The 12553-nt window shown below is 46.6% G+C and overlaps 1 protein-coding gene across 1 annotated transcript in view; it reads left to right on the top strand.

Moving 5' to 3' along the window:
* The window catches only part of LOC126481998 (proton-coupled amino acid transporter 1-like), a 39824-nt gene extending 37081 nt beyond the window's left edge, over positions 1-2743 (top strand). Inside the window, exon 8 of the mRNA XM_050105964.1 lies at positions 2466-2743. Coding sequence (XP_049961921.1) covers positions 2466-2743 — 278 coding nt within the window. The remainder of the gene's footprint in view (positions 1-2465) is intronic.
* The last annotated feature ends 9810 nt before the right edge of the window (positions 2744-12553 follow it).

A 12553-nucleotide genomic window follows, 5' to 3' on the forward strand; every position in this document is an offset into this window, starting at 1 on the left:
TATATTCTGAACTTCACACTCGAATTAAACTGCGTTGCAGTTTAAGATAACATTAGATATTTTAGAACTAAACCTGAAATAAAGGTGATTAAATTTTCAGTTAAGCTGATCTTAAGAAAGCCCTTGTCCTACGGACTTAAAAGACACGAGCTTAGCCGGAGATCTTGCCACTTCAGACGCTCGCCGCGGACAGACTGACGTGGTCCCTTCCTGAGGGTGGCTCACAAATACAAACAGAAGTTACCAGAGAGGCAGCTTCCTATACCAACATGACAAGGGATGGACAGGACCATACTAAGAATAGAAACCTCTCTGCTTTTAGAAAGCGTAGCTACCTGTTCCGACGTTGGTCCTACTGTTACCTAGCAGACAGACTTGTCTGCTACCCTCAAGCATGCAACTAGAAATAAATTTGCTGATTCATCCTCTCACACGGAGGGGAAGGGGGATGACAGTATCTTATCATATACAGCATACAAAAGAAAGCGGATGTAGGTTCCGTATGAGACTGTGTGACATGAATTACATATAAGCTGTGTTTTAAAGTGTAGTATTGTGACAGATCGTTCTTGTTTATGTGTAAAAGTAACACGTTTCACTGCTCAGTCTCCTCCCAGATAGAAACGCCACAGTAAATTTAGAAGAGGAATTTATGCCGTAAATGAAAACAGATTTCAGAAATTAACATGAAAGGAATACAACAGACCTTTCACTGCTTCCAATTTTTGTGTAAAACGTCCTGTCGCACAGTGCTTACGTGGTTAGAGTGGTGCTTCCTACAGTAACACCCTCATAGCCAAGAGAATTAAGTGCAATAGGGCTCTGTATTAGGTCTCCCTCTTTTTTTAATGGCCATCAACGGTCTTGAAGCTGCTGTGAGGTCCTCAGTATCACACCCTCCTTGTATGTTGACGAGTTTTGCTTTTATTATCGCTGCTTTAGTGTAGGTGTTACTGGAAGCAGGCTGCAGAGTGCCATTTCAAAGCCACTCAGGGATGCTCATCCGTGGGTTTGTGTTCCACCGCAAAGATTCGGGTCATACCCTTGTCACCATCATACTGTCCATCCATAACCAGAACTTTACCTGGACTGCAAATTGCTCAATGTGATAGAGACTTAACGATTTTTGGATCTGGTCTTTGATGACTGGCTGACGTGGCTTCCCCTTCTTCACCATCTTAAGCAAAGGTGCTGGTTGCATTAACACTCTTCGTTGCCTCAATAACACCCTTCTACCGCTTTATGAAGCCAGAACCTGTGTCTTCTTGATTATGGATTCGGAATCGCCCTCAACATTGTGGTCACTGGACCATATTCACCACTGTGGGGTCCAATTTGCAACAGGAATGAACAAGGAGACCGTTTGGCAAAGTTGGATACCAGGATGCCAATTCCAGAAATGGAAGGCACCCAGAAATCGACGTTTCGTCGACTCTACTCAGTTTGTTGGATGTCTGGAACTCAAAAGAGTTCGTTCTGGACTCAACAGAGGGCAAAAAAGGACACCATAATCATGTGGCAGTCTTCCCTTCGCGCTTCTACCTTACTGCAGGTGTGTTTCCTGCCTGACAGTGGCCCGCAACCTACTAGGCTGCCCAAATTTGGCTGCTTTTCGGCGATCTCTCAACCTTCCTTACACGCTACATCTGGTGCTACTGGAAGATGCAGAAGTGGCTGACCTGGGTTTACGTTCGGTCTGTGAAGGTGGTTTCTGCTATCTGTAAGATACAGCACTTTGGCTTCATTGACCCCCTTAGGGGTTGGAGGGGCACCACTTGCTTGCTCTGGCCCAGGAGTCCCATGGCGGCCTCTGCTTGGAGGTCAGGCCTGGCCTCCACCCTTCCTGCATTTTTATTTCCCTTGTTTTGTATTAGCAGTTTTTAATGTTTTATCGTTCCTAAACTTTCATCTTTTCTGTGCTGCTCATTCCCTTTGGGTAATAGACTGTGAGGTGGCGCTGCTGTGTGGCAGAGGGTGCGTCTCTCCCTTCATACCATGCTCTGGGTACTTCCAAATGTCTTCTGGGTATAGAGGCTCTCCCACCTTACTCCTCTCTCCCCAACTACTTCTTCTAGATTTTTATCTCTGCCTTATTGTATCTTGCTTACAGTTAGGCTTCTCAGGATTTGCCTTTCGTATCCTCCTTCCGAGGATTAATGCTGGTTCGATACATAAAGGATGAAGGAACTGATGACTTCACAGTTGGGTCTCTCTAACTCCAACAACCACTCACTCTTACCCTATACTCTGGAGACGGTAACTAAAGTTTCAATTGTGCTTCAGTTTTCTTCAATGTAATGACAAAATAGTTAGCTATTCGAGATGGAATTGTCAAACGATATTTTATAGTGATCTGTCTCTGTAATATTCCTGTTCGCATTTAGGAAGAATAGTTTCCCAAATATTAATACCCAGTTACTGGGTGGAACTGAATTGAAAACCTAATATTCGCATTTTTCTTTCAGCCTGTTTGCCACTTATAGTACCGAGACTGGGTCCAGCAATTTCACTGGTTGGCGCAGTGTGCCTGTCAATGCTCGGGCTTATACTCCCAACGATTATTCATGCGATCACATACTGGGAGGAAATATCTCAGAACATAAGAGAACCGACGGTATGGTCGCGAATGGCCTTGCACGTGATTATAGTCATTATTGGTCTTCTAGGCTTAGTTACTGGTACCTACGTTAGCTTGAATGAGTTAAGTCAAGAACCTGTATCATTAAATGCAGTTACTGAGTAATTGATAACGATGAAATATTTCAGCTATGGAAGTTTCATTGTGTAAAACTGCAGCTATCAGTATTTCAAATTGATCTAACGTTTAAAGCTGAAAATTGTAAAAAAATATTGGTATAAGATAATCATTTTTTTGTGGTACGCTAAAAGCGTAAAGGCTTAATCTCCTCAATTTTTATGTAAGCATTTTTACATAGCTCATAGTTAACTCAGTGTTATTGACTTTATTTCTAAGTTTAAGGCTTTTCATTCATGCCCTGTAAACAAGTGATACATAATCCATAACATCTATTTGATACATAAAATAAGTTGCTTTTAATGTTTCGAAAACATTCAGAAACTCGGGTGTCGCAAGTTCGTGAAGTGTTTGGCAAAATTTACAAATCTGTATTACGAAATTGTTTTTTACCAAATTAAATTATTTGGAAGCAATTACAAAAGTTGCACACAAATTTGGGTACTAAGTTCTATCGTCATACCTATTAAGTTAAAATCTGAAGATAAAAATCTTACAGCAAAAATTAAAACATGTCATTACTGAGGTGAAATTGTACGGTGTAACAGAAATGTCACGTTACGCACTGAACAAATTGTAGCTTAAGCCTATTAAGATGGTCTTAGCATCCCATAAAAAAAAATACGGTGACATCTGGACTATAGCGCATTGTTAAAGTATCTGTAATGCTTGCTACAAGTACAAAGAAATAGCATATTTTTGTATAGAATGGACTTCATTCCACCCATCATAATGGAGTCAGTGCCAAAATCGTTCCAGGCTTCACTTTAAGGTCTTGATTCGCGTAATAAAGCCTTTTCTATAATAAACGCTCCTAGAAGTAGTTCCTGTACCTACAGTTCGTCAAAATGGAGGGGATTTCTACTACAAGCTTCAGATGCCGAAAAAGTAAGAGGGTAGAGGAGTAGTAATGAAAATAAATGTAATGTTTTCAAACATGTAATTATTGTAGAAATGCAACAAGCATCAAGCAACCCGGGAGCTTCGCGGGTATGTTACAATAGAACTTAAGAAAATGTGAGTTTATTATTCATACAATCACACTAACGTTTGTCCTTATTTTCTTTTGGGAGCCGAAGATGATGCTTTAACAGGATTTCAGAGAAGGAACAACTTAGTACGCTCACAAAATTGTAAAATTACAATACAGACGACGAAAAGACATCTTTTCTAGTCTTGTTAAATGTAAATGTGTAATTAGATTAATATCACCAGGACACAATGTCATCGTAAAACAACTGTACCGGTTACGTTTTCTTGTGACAGTTAATGCTAGACGTATTGAAGTCTGCAGAAAAGCTTTCCTCACTTACTGCAAATAAATGGGAAAAAGAGTACGAAGGTTACAGAGCCTTGTTCTTAAAGGTAAATGTCAAGATAAGAGACGTTTAGAAAAACAAAAACGGTGGAAACCAGTACATGACCACAGACTCCTTTCCAGTACATCAGCACATCTTTCTCGCTACAGATTGGCATTATGTGTTACCGGAGAAACGTCCTGAATCAGGACTTAGCTATAAATGTTATGCTAAGTACTTCAGAGAGAACATTAGTCTTAACTTCGGCTATTCTCAGGTGGTTACTTAGTTAACATGTGAAGAGTTGAAAGTGAAAAAGTTCCTTTTTTAGTGAAGCTGATAAACGCGCGGCTATTGCTCAATCAATGGTTTATCACTGTCGTAGCAAAAAAATTGTATTCTGCAATGGAAAAAACAAAGAACATCGCACCCCCTGCGGGTCCGGGGATTAGAATAGGTCCGAGGTATTCCTGCCTGTCGTAAGAGGCGACTAAAAGGAGTCCATCCCCCTCACGGGGATAGTTAGCGCCTGCGTCCGGAGACGGACGGTTTCACGGCCTATAATCGTGGTCTCTTTGGTTTTTCACTTCTCGTTTCTTCCTTCCTTTTGTTGGTTCCTTTCCTTGCTCTTTTCCACTTCACTGTCTTCCTTACTCTTTCCCTTGACTTCTCCTTGCCTTCTCATTGCCTTTTTCTCCTTGCCTTCTCATTGCCTTTTTCTCCTTGCCTTCTCATTGCCTTTTTCTCCTTGCCTTCTCATTGCCTTTTTCTCCTTGCCTTCTCATTGCCTTTTTCTCCTTGCCTTCTCATTGCCTTTTTCTCCTTGCCTTCTCATTGCCTTTTTCTCCTTGCCTTCTCATTGCCTTTTTCTCCTTGCCTTCTCATTGCCTTTTTCTCCTTTCCTTCTCATTGCCTTTTTCTCCTTTCCTTCTCATTGCCTTTTTCTCCTTTCCTTCTCATTGCCTTTTTCTCCTTTCCTTCTCATTGCCTTTTTCTCCTTTCCTTCTCATTGCCTTCTTCTCCTTGCCTTCTCTGGTCTCCGCCTCGGCGTTTGAGACAGTCTGTCCTCTTTCTCCCTCTCTCTCTTCTTTTTCCTCTTCTTCCTTCCTCCCTGTGCGTGTCTGAAGGCCGACCCACGCGTTCGCACGCGTAGCCGGTGACGGGGTAACGCGTAAGTCCCCGCCCTGGGTAGACATGTAACGCACGCGCGGACCCCCTGGTAAAGGCCAGGCCCGGGGAGGGGTGATTGCCTGAGCTGATACCTTCTGACCATGCCGATTGGTCCCTCCGTCTGTTTCTCGGGAGGTGTGACCTGAGGTGTAAACATTCACCTAAGGCGGGAGTGCCCTCTGAGAGGGTCCCCACAAGGAAGGAGCGCGCCATCGGAGACGCTGGCAATCATGGGGGATTCCTCCGCAATGGATTCTACTCCATCGCTTTCGACTTCGACCCAAAAACGGAAACGTGACCAGCCAACAGTGACAAAAGTACTACCGCCTGCCCCACAGTTCCTCGTAGTTTCTCGATCTGAGGACGGAAAGGATTTTTCCTCTGTCAACCCTTTCGTCATTCAGAAGGGCGTAGATGCCATAGCCGGATCTGTCAAATCTTGTACCAGGTTGCGTAACGGTACCTTATTACTAGAAACTGAGAGTGCCTTTCAGGCGCAAAAACTGCTTCGGGCCACACTCTTGTACACGTTCCCTGTCCGGGTGGAGGCCCACCGCACTTTGAATTCGTCTCGTGGTGTAGTCTATAGTAGCTCCCTCGACGGATTGACTGACGAGGAGCTTCAATCTTTCCTCGCTGAGCTGGGTGTGACGGCTGTCCATCGGGTCATGAAAAAGGTCAACAATGACCTTGTACCGACCCGGACACTTTTCTTGACCTTCGATAGTGTTAAGCTGCCATCGCGCATCAAGGCGGGCTACGAGGTTATTTCTGTTCGCCCCTATGTCCCGACACCTACGCGCTGCTACCAGTGTCAGCGTTTCAATCACACTCGACAGTCTTGCTCCAATGCGGCTAAATGTGTCACTTGTGGCAGGGATGCCCATGAGGGTGACTGTCGACCTCCGTCTCCTCGTTGTGTGAACTGTCAGGGTGACCATGCCGCATCCTCCCGCGACTGTCCTGTCTATAAGGAAGAACGCTGTATCCAGGAAATTCGAGTCAAAGAGAAAGTGTCCACCTCGGCTGCTCGCAAGCTATTGGCTAGTAGGAAGCCCACGCTGCTCCCAGCGGGGAAATACAGCACTGTCCTCGCCTCTCCTCGGACTACCCGGGAGGTAGCAACCCAGACATGCGATCTGACCTTCAGCACCACGGTCGTCCGTTCGGCCAGTGCTAAGATCGCGCTGTCGACGTCTCCTCTTCCTCCCGTCACCCCACAGACACCAGCCACTTCCTCAGTTTCTGCTAAGTCGAAGACCCCGAAGTCAGATGCACGGGCCTTCAAGAAGGAACCATCCCGTGCAGACTTCCTACGTACTTCGACCTCCCAGCCTTCGACCGGTACTTCCACCAAACGTCCTTCTAAAAAGGCGCATAGGAAGCACAGTTCTCCTTCTCCGCCGCGGCGCCTTTCTTCTCCTGCGCCACCCAGCGGTTGCCGCCCCAGGCCGTCATCCGTTTCGCCTGGCCGCACCGCTGGTAGCCGAACATCTGGCCGTTCACCGGCGGAGGAAGCTCCCCCTCCCGGCCATCCTCCCGAGATGGCCGATGACCCTATAGACCCCATGGACGATGACTGTCCGCCTCCTGATAGCGGCGGCAGTGCTCGCTTGAAGCCAGGCCCTAAGCGGCCTTCGAGGTGACCACTTCTATCATCTTCCTTTTCTTACGATGGCACTTATTCACTGGAATATTCGCAGCATTCGCTCCAACCGAGAGGACTTGAAGTTGCTGCTCCGCTTGCATCGTCCGCTCGTCGTAGCCCTCCAGGAAACGAAGCTACGCCCATGCGATCAAATTGCCTTGGCACACTACACCTCTGTGCGTTTTGACCTACCCCCTGTGGTAGGTATCCCAGCTCATGGAGGGGTTATGTTGCTGGTCCGGGATGATATTTACTACGATCCCATCACGTTGCACACCGGCCTGCAGGCAGTTGCCATCCGCATTACTCTCCCCACTTTTACGTTTTCCTTTTGTACCGTTTACGCTCCATCGTCATCTGCCGTTACCAGGGCAGACATGACGCAACTTATTGCTCAGCTACCTGCACCATTTTTGTTAACTGGAGACTTCAATGCCCACCATCCCCTTTGGGGCTCTCCAGCATCCTGCCCGAGGGGCTCCTTGTTAGCAGACCTTTTCACCCAGCTCAATCTTGTCTGCCTCAATACTGGCGCCCCTACTTTTCTTTCGGACACATCTCACACCTATTCCCATTTAGACCTCTCTATATGTACTCCCCAACTTGCACGCCGGTTTGAGTGGTATGCACTTGCTGATACATATTCGAGCGACCACTTCCCGTGTGTTATCCATCTCCTGCAGCGTACTCCCTCTCCGTGCTCCTCTAGTTGGGCCATCTCCAAGACAGACTGGAGGCTCTTCTCTTCCAGGGCGACCTTTCAGGATCAAACCTTCACAAGCTGCGATCGTCAGGTCGCACACCTCACGGAAGTCATTCTCGCTGCTGCTGAATATTCCATCCCTCACTCTACTTCTTCTCCACGTCGCGTACCGGTCCCCTGGTGGACTGCAGCATGTAGAGACGCTTTACGTGCTCGTCGACGTGCTTTACGCACCTTTAAACGCCACCCTACAGTGGCGAATTGTATTACTTATAAACGATTACGTGCTCAGTGTCGTCGTATTATTAAAGAAAGCAAGAAAGCCAGCTGGGCTGCTTTCACAAGCACCTTCAACAGTTTACTCCTTCTTCTGTTGTCTGGGGTAGCCTGCGCCGGCTATCTGGCACTAAGGTCCACTCCCCAGTTTCTGGCTTGAAGGTCGCGAATGAAGTCCTTGTGGCCCCTGAGGCTGTCTCCAATGCCTTCGGCCGCTTTTTCGCCGAGGTTTCGAGCTCCGCTCATTACCACCCTGCCTTCCTCCCCCGCAAACAGGCAGAGGAGGCTAGGCCACCTGACTTCCGCTCCTCGAATTGTGAAAGTTATAATGCCCCATTCACCATGCGGGAACTCGAAACCGCACTTGGCCGATCACGGTCCTCCGCTCCAGGGCCTGATTCTATTCATATTCAGATGCTGAAGAACCTTTCTCCTGCGGGTAAAGGTTTTCTTCTTCGTACATACAATCGCATCTGGATTGAGGGACATGTTCCCGCATGCTGGCGCGAGTCTACTGTTGTCCCGATTCCTAAACCGGGGAAGGACAAGCACTTGCCTTCCAGTTATCGACCCATCTCGCTTACCAGCTGTGTCTGTAAAGTGATGGAGCGAATGGTTAACTCTCGTTTGGTTTGGCTGCTCGAGTCTCGACGCCTACTTACCAATGTACAATGTGGATTTCGTAGGCGCCGCTCTGCTGTTGACAATCTGGTTACCTTGTCGACCTTCATTATGAATAACTTCTTGCGGAAGCGCCCGACCGCGGCTGTGTTCTTTGATTTGGAGAAGGCTTATGACACCTGTTGGAGGGCGGGCATTCTCAGCACCATGCATACATGGGGCCTTCGCGGTCGCCTCCCTCTTTTTATTCGTTCCTTTTTACTGGATCGACAGTTTCGGGTACGTGTGGGATCTGTCCTGTCAGACACCTTTCGCCAGGAGAATGGGGTGCCACAGGGCTCAGTTTTGAGCGTCGCTCTCTTCGCCATTGCGATCAATCCAATAATGGATTGCCTCTCAGCTGATGTATCAGGCTCCCTTTTCGTGGACGATTTTACCATCTACTGCAGCGCGCAGTGTACACGTGTCCTGGAGCGCTGTCTTCAGCGTTCTCTTGACCGTCTTTACTCCTGGAGTGTCGCCAATGGCTTCAGTTTTTCTGCCGAGAAGACGGTCTGTATTAACTTCTGGCGCTACAAAGAGTTTCTCCCACCGTCCTTACGACTCGGTCCCGTTGCTCTCCCAATCGTGGAGACAATCAAATTTTTAGGCCTTACCTTTGACAGTAAACTTAGCTGGTCTCCACATGTGTCATATTTGGCCGCCCGTTGTACCCGTTCTTTAAATGTCCTCCGTGTTCTCAGTGGTATGTCGTGGGGAGCGGATCAAACCGTCCTACTTCGTCTATATCGGTCGATCGTCCGCTCCAAGCTGGATTATGGGAGCTTCGTATACTCCTCTGCACGGCCATCCATCTTACGCCGCCTCAACTCCATACAACATCGGGGTTTACGACTTGCGATCGGAGCATTTTATACCAGTCCCGTAGAGAGTCTTCATGCTGACGCTGGCGAATTGCCACTCACCTACCGGCGCGATATACTGCTTTGTCGGTATGCCTGTCGGCTACTGTCATTGCCCGACCATCCGTCTTATCGTTCCTTTTTTGACGACTCTCTTGACCTTCAATACGGGTTGTATGTCTCTGCCTTGCTACCCCCTGGAGTTCGCTTTCGTCGCCTCCTTCAACACCTTCATTTTTCACTCCCTGCAACCTTTCGAGTGGGCGAGAGCCGCACGCCACCTTGGCTCCAGGCTCAGGTCCGCGTTCACCTCGACCTCAGCTCGCTCCCAAAAGAGGTCACCCCCGGTTCGGTCTACCACTCCCGTTTTTTGGAACTTCGTTCGAAGTTCATCGACATGACTTTCATTTATACAGATGGCTCTAAGACCAATGACGGGGTCGGGTGTTCCTTTATTGTTGGGGCACAAAGTTTCCAATACCGGCTCCATGGCCATTGTTCGGTCTTCACAGCTGAGCTCTTTGCCCTCTACCAGGCTGTTCTTTACATCTGCCGCCACCGACATTCTGCTTATATCATCTGCTCAGATTCCCTGAGCGCCATCCAGAGCCTCAGTGATCCGTACCCGGTTCACCCTTTCGTACACCGGATCCAACGCTCTCTTCAGCAGCTGGTGGACGTCGGTACGCCTGTTAGCTTTATGTGGGTTCCTGGCCATGTCGGTATCCCTGGGAACGAAGCTGCAGATGCCGCGGCCAAGGCTGCGGTCCTCCAGCCTCGGACAGCTTCTTGTTGTGTCCCTTCGTCCGATTTTAGCAGGGTCATTTGTCGGCGCGTTGTGTCGCTGTGGCATGCCGATTGGGCTGCACTTACCGACAACAAGCTTCGGGCCTTAAAACCTCTTCCCGTGGCTTGGACGTCCTCCTCACGCCCTTCTCGGCGGGAGGAGGTCGTTTTAGCAAGGTTACGAATTGGACACTGCCAGTTCAGCCATCGCCATCTGCTGACGGCGGCGCCGGCGCCGTTCTGCCCATGTGGGCACTTGCTGACGGTTAGACACATTTTAATGTCCTGTCCAGATCTTAACACACTGCGCCTCGATCTTAACCTGCCTAATACTTTAGATGCCATTTTAGCGGATGACCCACGAGCAGCTGCTCGTGTTCTTTGTTTTATCAATTTGACAAACCTCGCTAAGGACATTTGATGATGTTTTTTAGTCCTATGCCTGTCAGTCTGTCTTTTATTGTGTTTTCCCTTTTAGTTGTTGTTGTCAACTTGTGCTTCGCGGTGCATTCTTAGAGTAGTCAGGGCGCTAATGACCACTGAAGTTGTGCGCCCTAAAACCACAAAAAAAAAACAAAGAACATCGCTAGAAAGACAATAGTGTGCTAGGCCTGTGTTTTGATTTTATGCAGACTTGATCATTACTACACTGACCAGGATTTATTTATATCTCGGGCAATTCTGCGTTAATTTTTGTGTATAAAAATATGAAATCTACTGAGAGATATAACTTCAGGAACAGCAAAATTAGGGAGAATATGAAGTGTTAATTCCTGTTAAACTATAGACATCCAAAGCATTAATTTCCAACGCGTACTCCATCTTTCCTCCTGACTGTTGTGCAATAAACATGATTTTACAATTTCGTCTGCTAACTTTGTACATCCGAGGGACGGCATCAGATGCACCATTGTCCAAATGCCAAAAGGGGCATTCAAACAACCTTCGACCACGGCTTATTCTGTAATTGCACACTTCGTTTCGTGGACAAGTTCTTTCTAGATCAGGGGCTCATTATGTTTTGACTGAGAAAGTGCTTCATCACCAACGATGACTAAAGGTATTGGCTTCCCAGTTTCATCATCAAGCATAGATTTTGCTCGAGGGATATTTACATCAGCCGCATTTAACTTATCACCAAGTGCTGAAGTCTTCGGGATGTTTGTATCACCTAAGACCCTTCAACAGTTCATGTGAAGCAGTAGTCAGTATGAGCTATAGTAAGCAATACAATTGAAAATACAAATAACTGGAAAAACAGAGGTCGAGAGATAAAAGGCTTCTGCAGTCTGATGCGTTTGCCGTCAATTGCACCAACGCAGTTAAGCAAATTGATAAAATAATGTCGCAATAGCCCCCCAACCCTCTCCGATTTTGGCAGATGTATGAAGTGATTGTACACGTTTCCAAAATTGTGCACAAGTATGTTGCAAGGCTTCCAGTAGTATTGGCGCCCAAAAGCTACTAAAAGGGCATTACATTAAAACTTTTTTTTTTTTCGCAAGGTACCTGGAAATAAAGCCGCAAATCAGCTTACAAAATCGAATAGTTAAAATATTAAGTTTTTCATACAGACATAATAATTACAATTAATATTTTACTATTGGTTCAAGAACAGAGGTTCGGAAAAAGTGGACAAATTTAAAGAACTGCTTTCTAAGAGTCAACAGAAAACAGTATCAGGGAAAAAGTGAGAAAAAAACCGAAGAAAGGATTTCAATTTACAGTTATTTTGGTGCCAGTTCTAAAGTGTATAGAAAGTAGCAGCAACGTTTCCCGCAATGAAAATCAAGAACAAGGGCTTATTGAGGTAAATACACCCATCATGATCAATATGCCAATACCAGTTCTGTTGACCAACAGACCACATCTTTACTGCCCAGCAAAAAGAAAGAAAGCATAATACTGTAACGTCATATGAAGCATCATTATTGGACATATTAAAAGCGAAACAGAGCTACGAAGTCAGTGATACGAGGTAAGGGGCGAGTTGTGGCGCCCTGGAAATACTCTGTTCGGAGTCGGTGAGGCCGCACACGACGCTCGTCAAACCCGTGGCTCGTTAACAACCGCGTGATGCCGCACAGTCGCTGGACCACGTGGTGCCGAACGTTAGCCGGGGTCCAAGCGTGGCGTGGCTGGGAATTTCTTGGTGATGAGGACGGTGCTTTGTGTCGAAGGAGATTTCTATGCCAAGAGTGCCAAAGATGGCGGACTTTGTGAAACCTTAATGGCAGATATTTCAGAGTTTGTATAGAAATTAATAGTAGCCAGATGACTCGTGATACCGTAAAAAGAAACATGTACATTACTATTATTTGCTTGACGATTCTGATGGTGTAATCAATTTTCAATACATTAGTATACAGGCTAATATCTGACGGTAAATTATAG

This window comes from Schistocerca serialis, chromosome 5 (genome assembly GCF_023864345.2).
Source record: "Schistocerca serialis cubense isolate TAMUIC-IGC-003099 chromosome 5, iqSchSeri2.2, whole genome shotgun sequence".
In the NCBI taxonomy this organism is placed as follows: domain Eukaryota; kingdom Metazoa; phylum Arthropoda; class Insecta; order Orthoptera; family Acrididae; genus Schistocerca; species Schistocerca serialis.